Source organism: Buteo buteo, chromosome 3, assembly GCF_964188355.1.
Source record: "Buteo buteo chromosome 3, bButBut1.hap1.1, whole genome shotgun sequence".
In the NCBI taxonomy this organism is placed as follows: Eukaryota; Metazoa; Chordata; class Aves; order Accipitriformes; family Accipitridae; genus Buteo; species Buteo buteo.
This window is the reverse complement of record NC_134173.1, coordinates 32,639,518-32,654,095: the sequence shown is the minus strand read 5'-3', so window position 1 is coordinate 32,654,095 and position 14,578 is coordinate 32,639,518. Positions and strand designations below refer to the sequence as shown.

Sequence of the window (14,578 nt, the reverse complement as noted above, 5' to 3'; positions counted from 1 at the left end):
GTTGCCTTGTCATTCTTCTCTACAACAGTATGTAGCTGTGTGAAGAATCTATGACCTCTTTCACAGTACTAATGATTCTTCAGTAAACCTGCTTTTCTCTCTTTTCTTTTTTCTTTTTTTCTTTTTCATGCTCTGACTTTCATCAATTAGTAGTAATTAGAACATAAAACCAAAAACTGATGTTACGAAGCTTTATTTCTTTCAGAGAAACAGTTCAGGATATGATAGAAGTGGCCCCAGAAGAGATACTCACATGGGAAAATTATACAGTTTCTCTAAGCATGATCACAGAAAGTAGAATATACAGTTTTATAGCAGAGGCCTCATGGTTGGCTAAGGCCATGTTGGCCTGTCTGCTTTTTCATTATTTTGTTCTGCGGCCTTGAAAAATTTACTGTAGAAGCACAGAGTATTGGAGCTGGTAGACATTATCCTGTGTGTAAGTCTCTTGCACCATTTCTATAGTGCTAATACCTTGATTCATTTAACCAAGTTACTAGCATTTATTTATAGTTGTCAATTCTCTCTTTCTAATAGGTACCACTCAACAATGTTGTGATGCTATTAATCACCTGATGCGCATTATCAAGCATAAAGCACCTTCTCTGAACAAGGAAGGAAAACGGCGAGTACCACGGTCAGCAGTTCGCCATTTTTTTTCTTTTTTAATACTGCATTTTAATTAACAATGTATGTAGTTCCATTAAACACTTGGGATTCTGAATGAGGACTTCATCCTGTGACTGTTGCTGATGCAAATCTCTTGATATATCCGTTGAACTACTGGTGGGAAGTGCTGGACATGATACTAGAGGATCATGATGGTCATTCGTTATTCCAGCATGGTGAGCTTGCTTTAGTTTGGTAAGGACAGACAGAAAAGAAAAGCATATTTCCCTCACAGCAGTCTTTATAATAACATTAGCACTGCTGCTACAAAGCACTTGGAGGAAAGTCCTCTGAAGTCTTTCTTATTGCTGTTAAGTGTTAGCAGAAGTAGAACAAGCTGCAATAGGATGATCAGCAGTTAAAGAGAGGTAGCGAAAAAGGTGGAAGAAGCAGAACGGATTCAGTATCAGGCTGGATGAAGCTCTGAGTTACCTGGTCTGATTGCATAGCTGACCCTGTTTTGAGCAGGAGGTTGGACCAAAGACCTCCTGAGGTCCCTTTTTACCTGAATTATCATGCGATCCTAAAGAAACAGGCAAGTGGAGTCAAGAGAGTTAGCTCACTGGTGTGGCGTTTGGTAAGTTTGGAGACTGGATGATTAGGAATGGGGAAAAACTGTGTAGGCTTATTTGAACTTTAATCTCCATTTTTGTCTCTGAGTGTTACGAAGAGACCTGATTCTGTTGTTTAAATTGTTGCCACAAAGACTATGCTCTGGGGATCCAAAGTAGAGAGAGGAGAAAGGAAGGCAGTGCAAGATGTGCTTGTAGAAGAGCTCTTCCTTGTAGTGCAGATGGGTTGTGGTTAGATACATAAAAGGACATGCATAATGTTCATGGAACATTTTGATTTTTTTTTTTTTTTTTTTCAACTGGAAGACTATGGCTTCTTAGTAGTTGTCAAGAGGACTGTTAATCCCTAATATTTTTGTGCAGAGGATTTCCAGCTACTAAGTCAGTGTGTCTTCTGGATGTTGTCATGTGGCTCTTAGTGCAGTGTGGACGACCTCAGACAGAGTGCCGACATAAAGCCATGGAGCTCTTCTATGAATTTGTTTCTTTATTACCAGGTATGTTAAGTCACAATGCATTATTGTCTTTGTTTTCTAAATCCTGGGCACGGTATTCCCTCTATGTTTTTTGTGCAAAGTATTAATTACAAGAAAAATTATTTTTTTAAGTAAATGTTCACTTAGTGCTGTTAAATAGAAACTTGAGTAGTTGCACACATTGGAAATCAAATAATGTGAGAGCCTCAAGGCTTGTGGGATGTTTGTGGGCACAGAAGAGAGTTTTATTGTGAATTTCCCTCCAGACAGGGAGAACTTACAGGCCCAGAACTGCTATTGTATCCAGCTATGAAGGCAGTATCTGCTGACTGGGAACTAGTGCAAGTGTCTCACAAATTGGCCTCTTCCTTGTGGGAAGAGAACCAATACATTCTCCGCTAGAAGATCCAGTTTAAAACACAATGTTTGGGCATGTCAGTCCATTTTTCTCTAATTCCTTGCTAGTTTGAAATGTTTTTCCTAGAGAATTTATATTTCTGGTTTTATTTCTATCAGGAAACCAGTCTCCATCTTCTTGGCTGGCTGATATTCTGAAAAAACAAGGTGTTTCTTTCCTCATTAACAAATTTGAAGGAGGGGGCAGTGATGCCAAAAGTCTGTCTGGGATCCTTTCTCAGCCAACTCTTCGTGGTATGCAGGAGCCCTTCAGTTTACAGACTGTCATGCGGTGGATGGATATGTTCTTAGCAGCACTGGACTGCTACAATACATTCTTTGAGCTGCGAATGATCAAACCTCATGAAATACTAGGTGAGTAATTAACTATTGCATTAGGCTTATTCACGTCTGTTACACAAAGCCCATCCAAAATGAATTCCTTAACTTGGACTTAAAGCTTTTTTCTTAAATGTAAAATTGATTAATTTTACAGATGCTCCCAAAGGTTTCAATGACAGTTGTACTGGATGTTTTTTGATGAAGTACTTTGTTAATAGTTAGTCTTAGAAATATACCTTTATATTTCTGTGTCTCAGTCATCCACTCACCAGCAACTTACTTTACTCTATCTCATCTTCAAAAATTATTCTGTACAGCTGATTTCCCTCTGCTGAGGAGAGCGATAGGTTGTTTTTTGGTTGTGGGTTGTTGTTTTTTTTATCCTTCCAAAGCTATTTACCTGCTCCTTATTAAAGTCTGGAGGGAGCTGTAAGAAAGCTGTGACAGAACTCCCCTTTTTCACTTCAAGCCCTGTACATGTTAACTTTCTTCAGTTCCTGATGCTTCAACTGCATCAGGTCCAAAAGCCTTGTATTTGAATTTTGATCAGGTGCATAGTAATACATTGTTTAGCCATTGGATCTCTCAAAAAGTTTTCCTTTTAATTATTATGCAGGTCTAAACAAAATGCTTTTTATCACTGGTAGTACAGTTGCATAGTTACTTCATATACGAAGCCTTGTACAAGTTCCAGGTAGTCTGTCTGGCAGTGTCATCTCCGTCTTGGTTTAAAACAATACTGCAAGGTCATTGTTGGATGCAGTTAGCATGGGGCTAAATTATTTGAAACTAGGGATTTAAAATTTTTATCCATTTTATTACACATACATAAATCATCATCATTAATAAGTGCTTGTAATGATCATTAAGTAGAAAGCTACCCTTCACTGCCCAGAATGTTAATATTTGGAACTGGCACAGGACTTTCAGAAAACACTGGTGTGAGATGTGGTGGCTTTCTGTTTATCTCAGTTTGAATGTTTTCTTCCAAACACAATGTATTTGGAAGTTGAGAGCTGCTGTATCATTTCAACTTAGTATGATTCTTCTTAGGTGTAAATGAAAGATCGTCATTCTTGGAAGCTGTGCAGTTCTTCCTTGAAACTATTGCTTTGCATGATATCCACACAGCAGAGCAATGCTTTGATTGCAATTCAAAAGGCAGCATGTTCAGCCCACAAGAGAGAGATGTGTATAATTACAGCAAGTGTACCATTATCGTCCGAACCATGGAGTTTGTCACCATGATCCTGGAAACGTGTCAGCAGGATTTCTGGAAGGTATGCACTGAAATCTGTAGTGGATAAAAGGTACAAATTTTATATGTAGTTAAAGATTTGTGGTTTCATTGTGAGGTTAGTTCAGTGGAGAACAGCCTCTTCAGTGGTGCTTTAATTGAAATTGATGTCTAAGTGTCACGAACTGTTATGGTCTTCACATGTAAGTGAAAAGAATTATATTGCACAGTTGAATTTTAGTGGGTGATGTAGTTTTGATTAGAGGAATCAATATTTCCTGTATATTCCAGTTGTATATTGACTATAAGATTCCTGTATGTTGACTGAGGTCGTGTTTCTGTATGGAGTACTTGCAATGAGTTTTTCCTGTATGACTCCTGATGGCCTTAAATGTATGGAGGTGATAGCTGCTTAAAAGGCAGAAGGGTAGATTGTGTCAATTCTTTCTTGAATTCAGTATATGCAATATAAACTCTATTTAACTATATAAAGTATAGTACTTATGAGTCTCTTAAAAAATTTACACTGCCAAGTTTAGTTCTGAGACTGTGACTGTCTCTTGTTTTCAGTAAATTTCTAATAGTGTGCACAGAGGTGTACATCTGGATTTCAGGGTGATTACACGTGTATAATCAAGACTGAAACAGGCCTGTGTGGACTTAAAGATCTTACGTGCGGTTTGAGATAGCATATATCCTATGTATAATTTTATAGATACTTAATTTCTGTGTATTAGCACGATTGATTGAAAGTCAGACATTTCCTAGAGAAAGAGAATGTTGCTTAATGAGAATAGTTACTGTTCCGTGTTTGGTGTCATTTTAGATAGAAGGACTAGTGATAAGTTATGAAGAATAAGATAGGGGAATCTAAATGAATATTTAAATAAGCCTTTTATTTAATGTTTTATTCTTTCTAGCTGCTTGAGAAGGAACTGCTTAATGCAAGCCTTATAGAGCTTCTGGTGATGACAGTGTGTGATCCATCACACATAGGCTTTAACACAGCTGATGTGCAAGTCATGAAAAATCTCCCAGATATTTCAGTGAGACTCATGAAAGCTTTGATGAAATCTCCTTATAAGGAATCTTTCAAACTGTGCATAAAAAAAAGAATCACACTGCAGAGGTAAGTAGGGGCTTTCTGGTAAGCATGAATCCAGAACACATGCCACTCACTGTGAAAAATGGGAAGTAAATAATGTTGTGTATGGTTGTACGTGGAGCTCCCCACCAATGTAATGTTATTGCTTCTCTTTCCTCATTAGCCTTGAGGACCTTTGTTCTGTTGATCTGTTTAATTCAGATGCACGTTTTGATCAAGTTAGGTTTAGTGCTGTCCTTTCTGCCTGCAAGCAACTCCAGAAATCTGGCCTGCTTCATTCTGTTCTTCACAATCAGGTAATTGTTTATCCAGAAAATAACGGTAAATATTTTTATACAGTAAAGAGCTTTTCCTGTGTAAAAGGCCAGTATGAAAACAGAGAACAGATCAGATGAAGAAGTTGTGTAAAGTGAAATCAATAGTGAAGAGCTGATGTTGAATGGGATCAGAAATAAATGTTTTATGTTTATTCTACAAATCTGAGTAGCACAATACTGAGATTTGAACGATCTTGATAATTATGTCTGTCTTTCTCTGATTTCCAGGGACTGGAGGCAACAAAAATCCACCTAAAACTTCCTTTTAGTGAGCTTTACAATACTGAAAGCTCAAAAAATCAGGATTTACTATCCTATAAAGGAGGCATTTTTCAACAATTTTTAAACAGAGAACATTAAAGTGATGAAGGAAATTAGAAAAGGAATACCTTTTGGCTGGTCAGAAGCAATATATTGTGTCTGAGTTGCAGGAAAACAGTATAGAGAGCAGTGGCGGGGGGGTGGTCTAGGCTATATTACTCGAATTCTTTTTACTAAGTTTCTTTCTACTAAGGAGTTGATCTCTACTTTACTTTGGGCAATTGAAGGAAACCAGGCTATGCAACAGCCACAAGGACTGAGAAAATTTGTCTACTGGTGAGCAAGGCTATATTTAACAAGTAACAAAATAATTAATTTCTCTGGGGTGTTTGCCACCCATCCTCTATGTCTAAACAAAAGCTAGAGCTGTGATTGTAGGATGGTGATATTCAAGGAGCTGCATGGTTTACCTTTTGTGGCCCACCCATTTTGACTAAGCTGTTCATTTTGTTTCTGTAGTAATGGTGTAACCTGAAAAAAAACTGGGGGAGGAATAGAATCTTTTGAAGATTTTCAAATTACTGTTAGATTGTTCTGAACTTTGCACACAACAGGGTTGTCTTGTTAAAAATCTTGTTCCTCAGTTAGAAAGGTGTCTTGTCATGGTGTATTTGCATCACTTTATAAGAAAATGACCTGGAGTTCAAGTGTTTTCATTAACTATACGGATGGATTGGAAGACCTTTACGTTATTTTTTTCAGCTTATATTAATTGTCACTTGTTTGTTTGTTTATTTCCATAGGATGAAGGGCCTCATTTCTCAGTTGGCTCTAAGCTTCTTTCAGTTGTTTATAAAGGCATTGCACCTGGGGGTGAAAGGGTATCTCTTCCATCATTAGATGTCAGCAGTAAGCAATTAGCTGATAGACTCCTGCAGCTAGCCTTTGCTATTGATGACCAGGTAGGATATGGTTCTCCAGTTTTAATAATCATCATTTAATACTCATCATCAATAGTCTTCTCCCTATATTTTGGGTAGAAGAGGTTGCTGTTTTATTCATACTCCTACAGAGGAGCTATAATGATTCTCTGGCTTAATTGAGTGACAACTGTAGATAACAAGCATTTCAGTATTCTGTTTGTGCTTTTTGTTCTTTCTGGTAACATAAAACAGTTTGGGATGGGAGCTTTAAAAAAACTCATGCGCTTTTCTAAGAAATTAGTGAAATTTAATGTGCTTGAGATAACTTTGTGTTTATACATTAATTTTCACAGTGTGAGGAGCTAGTAAGTCTGCTGTTGAACACAGTAGTGTTATCTGTGCCACTGTCAGGAACATCCCAGGAGAACATGATCAATTTCTCTCATGGACAATATTTCTACAGCCTGTTCTCAGAAACCATCAATCAACAGCTGCTGAAAAACCTGGATGTGACCATAGTCCAGCTTTTGGAATCATCTGTCAGCAATCCCCAAATGGTATTGGACTACTTCTTTAAAAGGACAAAGTCAAATGGGAATGTTAGAAGTAACACTTTTTCTGTTGTTGTTACAGAGTGTATAGTGGAGGAAAAGTGCATTTAGTTGCACTTCGGACAGCATTACACTGATATATATATTTTTTTTAATCTTTTTGTCATGGCCTACTGGTGCTACCTTCATGATTTCTGGCAACCTGACATAACTTAGGCTGTATGTCATCTCATGTCAAACCGAGTGGAAAGTGCTTACCTATTACCTATACTGAAATCTATGAATTTCAGGATTTTTTTGCATAATACTTCAGATCAAGAATGTCCTTTCAAAGCAGGTCTGATTGTTCCCATTTACTGTGCTTTGATTTTGATTGCAGGTGGTCCCAGAGCATGTGGACTGGATTTGGTTTGGATAAAACTAAACTGGAAAATTAACTCCAACCACTAATGGGCATTTAGTCCTCAAGACTTGAGCAGAGCTAGGTCAAAGTATTAAAAAGAGAGACATACACACACACACAGCCTGCCATGACCTGAAATAAATATAGGGTAGTTGTCATGTACTTGGTCTCAGCACTATTTGTTTTGCTCAAGAGATTTTTCTCCTGTTGGTCCACACTACTTACTAATGTAGAGCTCACCTTCAGGTCCACGAAGGAAATGTGTTATAATTGAGAAGCCTTCTTTCAGTACTGACCAACAGAAGGGCCAAAAAGAAAGATCAAAAGTCCACTTTCCCTTTTGCTTAAAAAGATGTTCAGGACAGTAGATCATCCTTTTAAAAATAATTGGATCTTTTTTTAATCCAAGATGTTATGCTTAAAGGTGTTACTTCCAAGTAACATTTTAAAACACTGGGAGCATAATTTTTTGTGATAGCAGAAATTGTTCAATTTGATTGTAGAAAGATGTATAGATGTTTTAAAAGGCCGGTTCTTGTGATGACTTTGTAGTGTTTCCTATGCAGAGTGTGCCACAATAGATTTACATTTAAAAGTATCTCTGATAAATTATAGGCTACTAATTTACCCTGGCTACATGTGGCAATAGTGTTAAAAGTCTTCATGTCATTAATTTAATTAAGGTAAATAGACAAATTGGGTCAAACACACACTTTTCTGTTGTCTGCTGTCTGCTTTTTGTCTTTGTCTGACTTCTTAAAAAAATACATTATGGATTACATTTGAGAAGATATATATTCTTCTTAGTTTTATGCATTTTTAACGTACAGGAAGAAAAAGTAAGGCTTATTTTACTGTATCCATCCAAATCTGGTGAAATCACAAGGTTGATAACATTCATCCAGTTTGTTAAGTGGTTGCCAACTATTCGAGACCAGAATGTAGAACTCGGGTTTGGAAGTCAATGACCATTAGTTCTTTAAGAAAAGAGATTGAAGCATACTTAGTACCTGTCTGGTATGCCATGGTTTATTGTTCTTTTCAAAATGTATGGAAATAATTTAGTATATGTGCTATTTCTCCTATTTCTCAGCTTCACACTAGCTAAAATTTTCAAGTATTGATCTTTAGTTATCCTGGATTATCATTTATTTCTCCATACTCATACAAAAGGTATGGGAGGGAATTGTTGCATTGTACTCTGAATGAAACAAGAGTAAATTGGGATAGAAGTCTTTTTTTTTTTTTTTTTTTTTTTAAAAGTGTGTGCTTTTAATTTTCTGCAGAGGGACTTCTCCTGTATCCTTTTGAGATTTAAATCTAGCATTGCTATGTGATGCTTTTGGGTTTTTTATGATTGCTCATACCAATGAAGAGATCCCATCATGCTTTCATTTGGGATGCAAGAATCTACCTGTTGCTTTTCCTTCCAGGTTGGTAGCATTTTGAATGGCATGTTAGATCAGAGTTTTAGGGAGCGTACTGTATGCAAGCAGCAAGGAGTGAAACTGGTCACAACTGTACTAAGAAACTGGGAGAAACTTGACAGCTGGTGGGCCAAAGGTTCAGCTCCCGAGAGCAAAATGGCAGTCTTGACCCTGCTGGCAAAAGTTCTGCAGGTATGTGTTGCTTCATAAAATCCAGGTAGTTCTGCAATTCTGTGGGAATTGTATCTTGTTTTAAAGAAATGCTATTTCATTCTAATGTTTTATGTTTGGGGAAAGAAAAGAAAAAAAAATTGAGGCTATCTGAATCTGATTTCTTTTTTTTCTTTTTTTTTTTTTTTTTTTTGTTGGCAAAGTACAAAAAATATTTGGACAGGCAGAAATTACTAAATTTTGCTCTTCTTCCCGACTACCCCCCCCTCCCCCCTCCCTTTTTTTTTTTTAAACTGCTCTTATGTTTTAGCTGCTTCTCTTCCTTCTGGAGAATGGGTACAAGTGCAGAGAGTAAGCTTTGAAACTGAACAGCCTCTGATAACTTTCTTTGTTATGTTGGCATCCAGCAAGTCACAATGGAGGAGTTCTACCCATATCAACAGACTGCAGAAAGATCTTTATTTCAAAGACCTTGAATTTCTGTTACTTTGGGGTTTTGGTCGTCTTTTTCTTTCTCTATTTTGAAAACATAATCTATCTACTTACCCTACTGGGGTTTTTTAGGAACTTGTAAAAATAGCTGTTTGCAAATATACACAAAGATCACTTATTGAGAATTTTTTTTTTTTTTTTAATAATTAATTATTTTAAACTTGAATTGTTTTAAAGGTATGTGTTAGGATACAGAATGTGAGCTGTATTGCTGTATTAGCTGGCAGTGAAGTGACCAGTAGGAAATCTGGCTTTGGGAGGGAGCTTAATATCTTTTTGAACTGGAAAATATCCAACATTATGATTTTGTTTGTACTGTGTAGGAGCTTTTAGAATTCTTATTGATAGTCCTTTTAAAACCAAAATCACTCCATATGTGCTTTCTGTTAATTAAGTGTGTATTTTGAAATAAACAATTCTATAGCTCGTGGTTTTTTATTGTTCATTAATACAATGATCTCTGATTATTTTAAAAAAATCCTGATTTTTTTACTTCTTCTGTCATTCCAGATAGACTCTTCAGTTTCTTTCAATACCAATCATGAAGCATTTACAGCTGTTTTTAATACCTATACCAGTCTACTTACTGATCAGAATTTAGGCTTAAATCTTAAGGTAAATTGCTCACTACAGCAGCTTCCCCACCCTCCCCAGATTAGAATGTTAGTTGTTTATGAAATTCCCTGTTATTAGGCTTAAATTTTACCTTAGTTTGTATGGTAACATGGACACCACTTCAGTTTTTATTCTCTTGTTCAACATCCTAAAAATTGTAAATCATCCTTTTTGTTCTTCAGGAAGAAGGCAATATCACAGGTGTCATGTTTTGATTTAGGTGCTCTTTTTCTTTTTTCTTGCCCAGATGAAAGGCTTGTAATATTTGGGAAAAAAATTACTGTTGGTTGCAAATTGTTTAGAACTCCAAAGTGTTCATTTGAGAAATGACAACTAATCAGGCTTTTAGTAAGGAGTGGCATTTCCTACAGATCAAATTACAAACATCTGCCATGATTTTTAATGTCCATTTCTGCGAGTATGCGACCAGTGCTAATGGATTAACTGCTATGTGTGGCTTGGTCAGGAGAGGGAGATAGAGTACTGCATACTGAGAAGGGAAGTTGTAAAAGATGCTGGAGCATAGGGTTTGGACTAGAAGGTGAAAAATTTTGTACCTGAGAAACAACTTTGCATAGTTGATGCTCTGCCAGCCTAGCTTTAGCTAGACAGAGTTTTGTACTTTCATGTACATTTGAAATAAATAAAGCTTGGGATCTTGCTTTAGCTGCCAGGTGGTGCATTAAATCAGTGACTTGTGTGAGAATGGATGCTTGCTTAAAAAAACAATGAGGTCTTACTCATAGCCTTGTCAGCCATGAGAAATTAATTAGATTTTAACTCTCACTCAGCAGTGACCAAAGCTGTTTTCTGAGCTAGCACCTGAAAGATGAGCAGCTACATAATATATCTTTATCAGTACACTGAGCTATTGGATCAGTAAGTGCAGTCACTGCTGCTATTTTGTGGTTCTATTCAGTTTGCTTTATAGTTAGAGAATAATTTATTTTTTAGTGTGATGCTGCTTTTTTTTTTCTTCAGGGCCAAGCAGTGATAATTCTCCCGTTCTTCACTAATTTAACTGGAGAAAAACTTAATGACCTTAAGAACGCTCTTGATCAACTTGTAGCTTTCAATTTTCCCATCAGCTCTGATGAGTTTCCCAGGGGAACTTTGAAGCACAATAACTATGTGGACTGCATTAAGAAGGTCAGTATTTTTAACAAATAGATAATTAGAAGCTTGAGTGAACTGAAATCTAGAAACAATGTTTCACAGGATCTGGAATTAAAGAGGGGAACACTCAGTTCACGTAAGGAAATCGACTTTTCTGTTTCTGAGTTATTTCTTTACCCAGAAATTTCATGTACAGATACACATTAAATAAACATATCCTTCTGTGCATCTGCTTCTGATCAGCATTGAAAAATAATTACATAATTAGATTGAATTGATTTGATCCAGTGTGGCTCTTTATATTATGCATTACTTCTTTTTCAGTTTTTAGATGCATTAGGATTGTCTCAGAGTCCAATGCTGTTGCAGTTGATGACAGAAACCCTCTGTAGGGACCATAGACATTTCATGGAGGACTCATTTCAAGCCAGCTTCAAAAGAATTTCTAGAAGGTGAGTTTAGTCTGGATTTTGCTCTCGTTCTCATTGATGTTTGCTGAAGCAAATGTGCTTCCTCTATTATGTTGTCCTTATAATAGTGATGATTTACACCATAAAGTTTTACATAATATTTTTAATTCAGATTTTGCTTTTGTCTTCACATTTCCAAAATATTTTTGAACTGTCAACAAGCGGCACCAACTTTTACATGACACTTCCAATACCTGGGCAAATTTTGTAAAGCCTTCTGTAAATTAGCTTGTTCTGGCAGAATTTAGTTGAAGATAGTAATTGGTTGTCATACCTGTATTTGCTATCCCTGTATAACCACGTGATTACTGAAGTTAATAGCACTTAAAACTGACAGTGAATTACTTTGTTCAACCCTTTTGAAAATATACCACCACGTTTATTTAATTGAATGTTTCAAGGTTGGTAAATTGTAGACACAAACATGCTCTGTCCACAGAAGAGGTCTTCAGTCTCTTCCAAACCAAACACTCCAGTTCATGACGGACTATTAAGTAGTGACTATTTTGGAGCATGTAGTTTCCTGGACCAAGTCATTTACCTTATGCCCAAATCCCATTTTTTAAATTTTAGCTTTTATAAAATTATTCAGAACAACAGTTCATCTAGTAGTGGAACACTTGATTGGCCACAGAAGGACCTGATAATAGTGAAGCCTCCTTTTTTTCCTTCTTGTTTGCCTCTATCCTTCACGTGTACCAGATAAATTTTATTTTTTTTTTTAGGTTGGTCAGCGAAAAGGAACTGAGAAAAGTAATGATTGCTTTTGGATTAAACTAACAAAGATATACAAACAAGTTTACCATCTGTTGCAGAGTAGGAAGCTGAGATTTTCTTTGGAGAGCTCCACAATAAGTGGCAATTTAACTTGATCTTGTGTGTCTTGTAGGATGATAACCCAAGAGGGTTTGAATGCAGACAGTAAAAATTTTAAATGTCATGGCAGTTTGAGACATAAATGGAGTCTGGTAAAAGAGTTTTCATCTTCAGATTTCCATCTTGTTTAGGAGCACCACTGACAAACAAGTGATACTGTTGGACACTGTTCACAAAATGTTCCAGAGTGAAGACCTTCTTTCAAATACTACTCGTCAAGCGTTTATGGATCGCTCCCTCCTCACTCTCTTGTGGCACTGCAGCGTGGATGCACTGACAGAATTCTTTAGCAAGATTATAGTACAGGCTATGGATACACTTAATTCCAGGTTTACAAAGGTATGAACTACTTTTTGTTGTTGTTGTTGGTTTTTTTTGTTTTTAGGATTGAGGAAGGTCTAATAAAATGTTGGTATTGGCATTGGTGTGTACATTTTGCTTAACTTTGAGTGAAACACTAACTGAAACCATTTGGTTTGCAGTTTTCTGTATCTTGAAGCAGAAGTTTGTGCCAATTACATAGTTTGATTATTACTGAGAAACTTTTCTCTATTCCCCAACACACTGTTCCTTTGAAGTTCATCTGTGTTTGCATATCTACTGTGTATAAAAATTGAAGTTGGAAGGTTACCTATATATATCTAAAGGGGTCTGGAGTTCTGTCAAAAGCAAAAACCCATTCTAACTTTAAAATATAAAAGCTGTATAAAATTGTAGCCTGTTATTACGTTGTAGGAGAGAGATATTCAACCTCTGCAATGAAAGCTCTTAAATTAGGTGCCTTACTTCTAGAGAAGGAAATGCGTCTTCTAATCATTGCAGAGATCCTTCAGCAAGGGATTAGGAGCACAGATCTTCCTTTCTCTGTTTACAGCCTATCCTCCAATTTACAGTATAGTTACATGCAATGATTTTGTTGTCAGTGGAGGTCTCTGCTCTTGCTGTAGTTCTTCACTCCCATGGTTTTGCTGATGTAGCTCTTTAAAGGCAGCAGGACAAACAAGATGCTGAAATCGTCCAAATTTAGTAATAGTTATTAAAAAAAAGCTAAACCCAAGACTTAAGTACATGTTTCTGTCGCTGCAAATGTTGTCACCAAAGTGAGGTTCATAAACTGATGAATGATATCCAGCATGGTGACAGGTATGTATGTTTTGCTTACAGGCGTCGTGAGTCTGAGCTTTTACTTGGTATTCTACTTATTTTACTCCAATATCACTATAACGACTTAGGCCAATTGTAGTTAAGACAGCTCACCTCATAAAGAGCAGGTCAACATAATTTTAATAACTGTATTACACAGGAACTCAGAATCTGTCAGTCATCATCAGCTTTTTTCTCTGTTTTAGAAGGTAGAAGTAAGCTGAAGGCTGTTCAGTAGAAACTAGAGTAACTGTGGAGCTACTTAGGAAGGGAAGGATCCAGGAAACCTCTTTCTGAGGTTTTGCTTATTTGTTTCCAGTCCAATGAATGTGCTTTTGATACACAAGTCACCAAGAAAATGGGGTATTACAAGCTGCTAGAAGTGATGTATGTGCGTCTTTCAAAAGAGGATGTTTACTCCAAGGACTCAAAAATTAACCAGGCTTACTGTGGCTCCATGAGTGTAGAAGGAAATGAACTTACCAAGACACTAATAAAGTAAGAGTATTATTTCTTTTATTTCCTTTTAATTTCTAATGAGGTTTTGGGCAGATACACTTTTTAAGTATGCCATATAAAGCAGAAGATTGATTTGTTCAAGGGTAAATGTAATCTGTGATGTTGCTTTTGATTTTTAAATGGAATACACGATATTGAATTTGCATTGATAGAATGATCTCTAGCATAGACTACAATCCTATGTCACGATAACTTTTGCCTCCTGTTTTTGCCATTTTTTTTTCTATTTGTTAAGCTTATGCTTTTATTTTTGCTTTTCAATATGATTCTTGGCCTTTAATTTGTGTTTTCACAATTTCAGTTTCAATATACTTACAGTTTTAGGAGTATGGTTCTGTGCTGTAAGATAGGTATTTATACGATTGATGAGAAGATGGGATGGATTTAATTTAAATTTCATAATACAGCAGCACACCCAGTAGGTGCAATTTGGTTTAATCACCACTGCAGAGGAGGACAAAAGTTTAATAATATATATGCTATTTAATATTATTTAG

General features: G+C 36.4%; 1 protein-coding gene across 5 annotated transcripts in view; it reads left to right on the top strand.

The window, feature by feature from the left end:
* Nucleotides 1-14,578, top strand: part of PRKDC (protein kinase, DNA-activated, catalytic subunit) — an 86,412-nt gene that overhangs the window by 26,025 nt on the left and 45,809 nt on the right. For all 5 annotated transcript variants that reach the window (XR_012649786.1, XR_012649787.1, XM_075023261.1 and 2 more), the window contains 14 exons: nucleotides 538-637; nucleotides 1,605-1,738; nucleotides 2,234-2,488; nucleotides 3,509-3,735; nucleotides 4,613-4,821; nucleotides 4,961-5,093; nucleotides 6,179-6,337; nucleotides 6,652-6,855; nucleotides 8,686-8,871; nucleotides 9,853-9,957; nucleotides 10,939-11,106; nucleotides 11,398-11,525; nucleotides 12,551-12,758; nucleotides 13,882-14,060. Coding sequence is in view for 3 of the 5 variants with exons in the window: in XM_075023261.1 (XP_074879362.1) it covers nucleotides 538-637; nucleotides 1,605-1,738; nucleotides 2,234-2,488; nucleotides 3,509-3,735; nucleotides 4,613-4,821; nucleotides 4,961-5,093; nucleotides 6,179-6,337; nucleotides 6,652-6,855; nucleotides 8,686-8,871; nucleotides 9,853-9,957; nucleotides 10,939-11,106; nucleotides 11,398-11,525; nucleotides 12,551-12,758; nucleotides 13,882-14,060 (2,395 nt within the window). In the remaining 2 variants the exon portion in view is untranslated. The remainder of the gene's footprint in view (nucleotides 1-537; nucleotides 638-1,604; nucleotides 1,739-2,233; nucleotides 2,489-3,508; nucleotides 3,736-4,612; nucleotides 4,822-4,960; nucleotides 5,094-6,178; nucleotides 6,338-6,651; nucleotides 6,856-8,685; nucleotides 8,872-9,852; nucleotides 9,958-10,938; nucleotides 11,107-11,397; nucleotides 11,526-12,550; nucleotides 12,759-13,881; nucleotides 14,061-14,578) is intronic.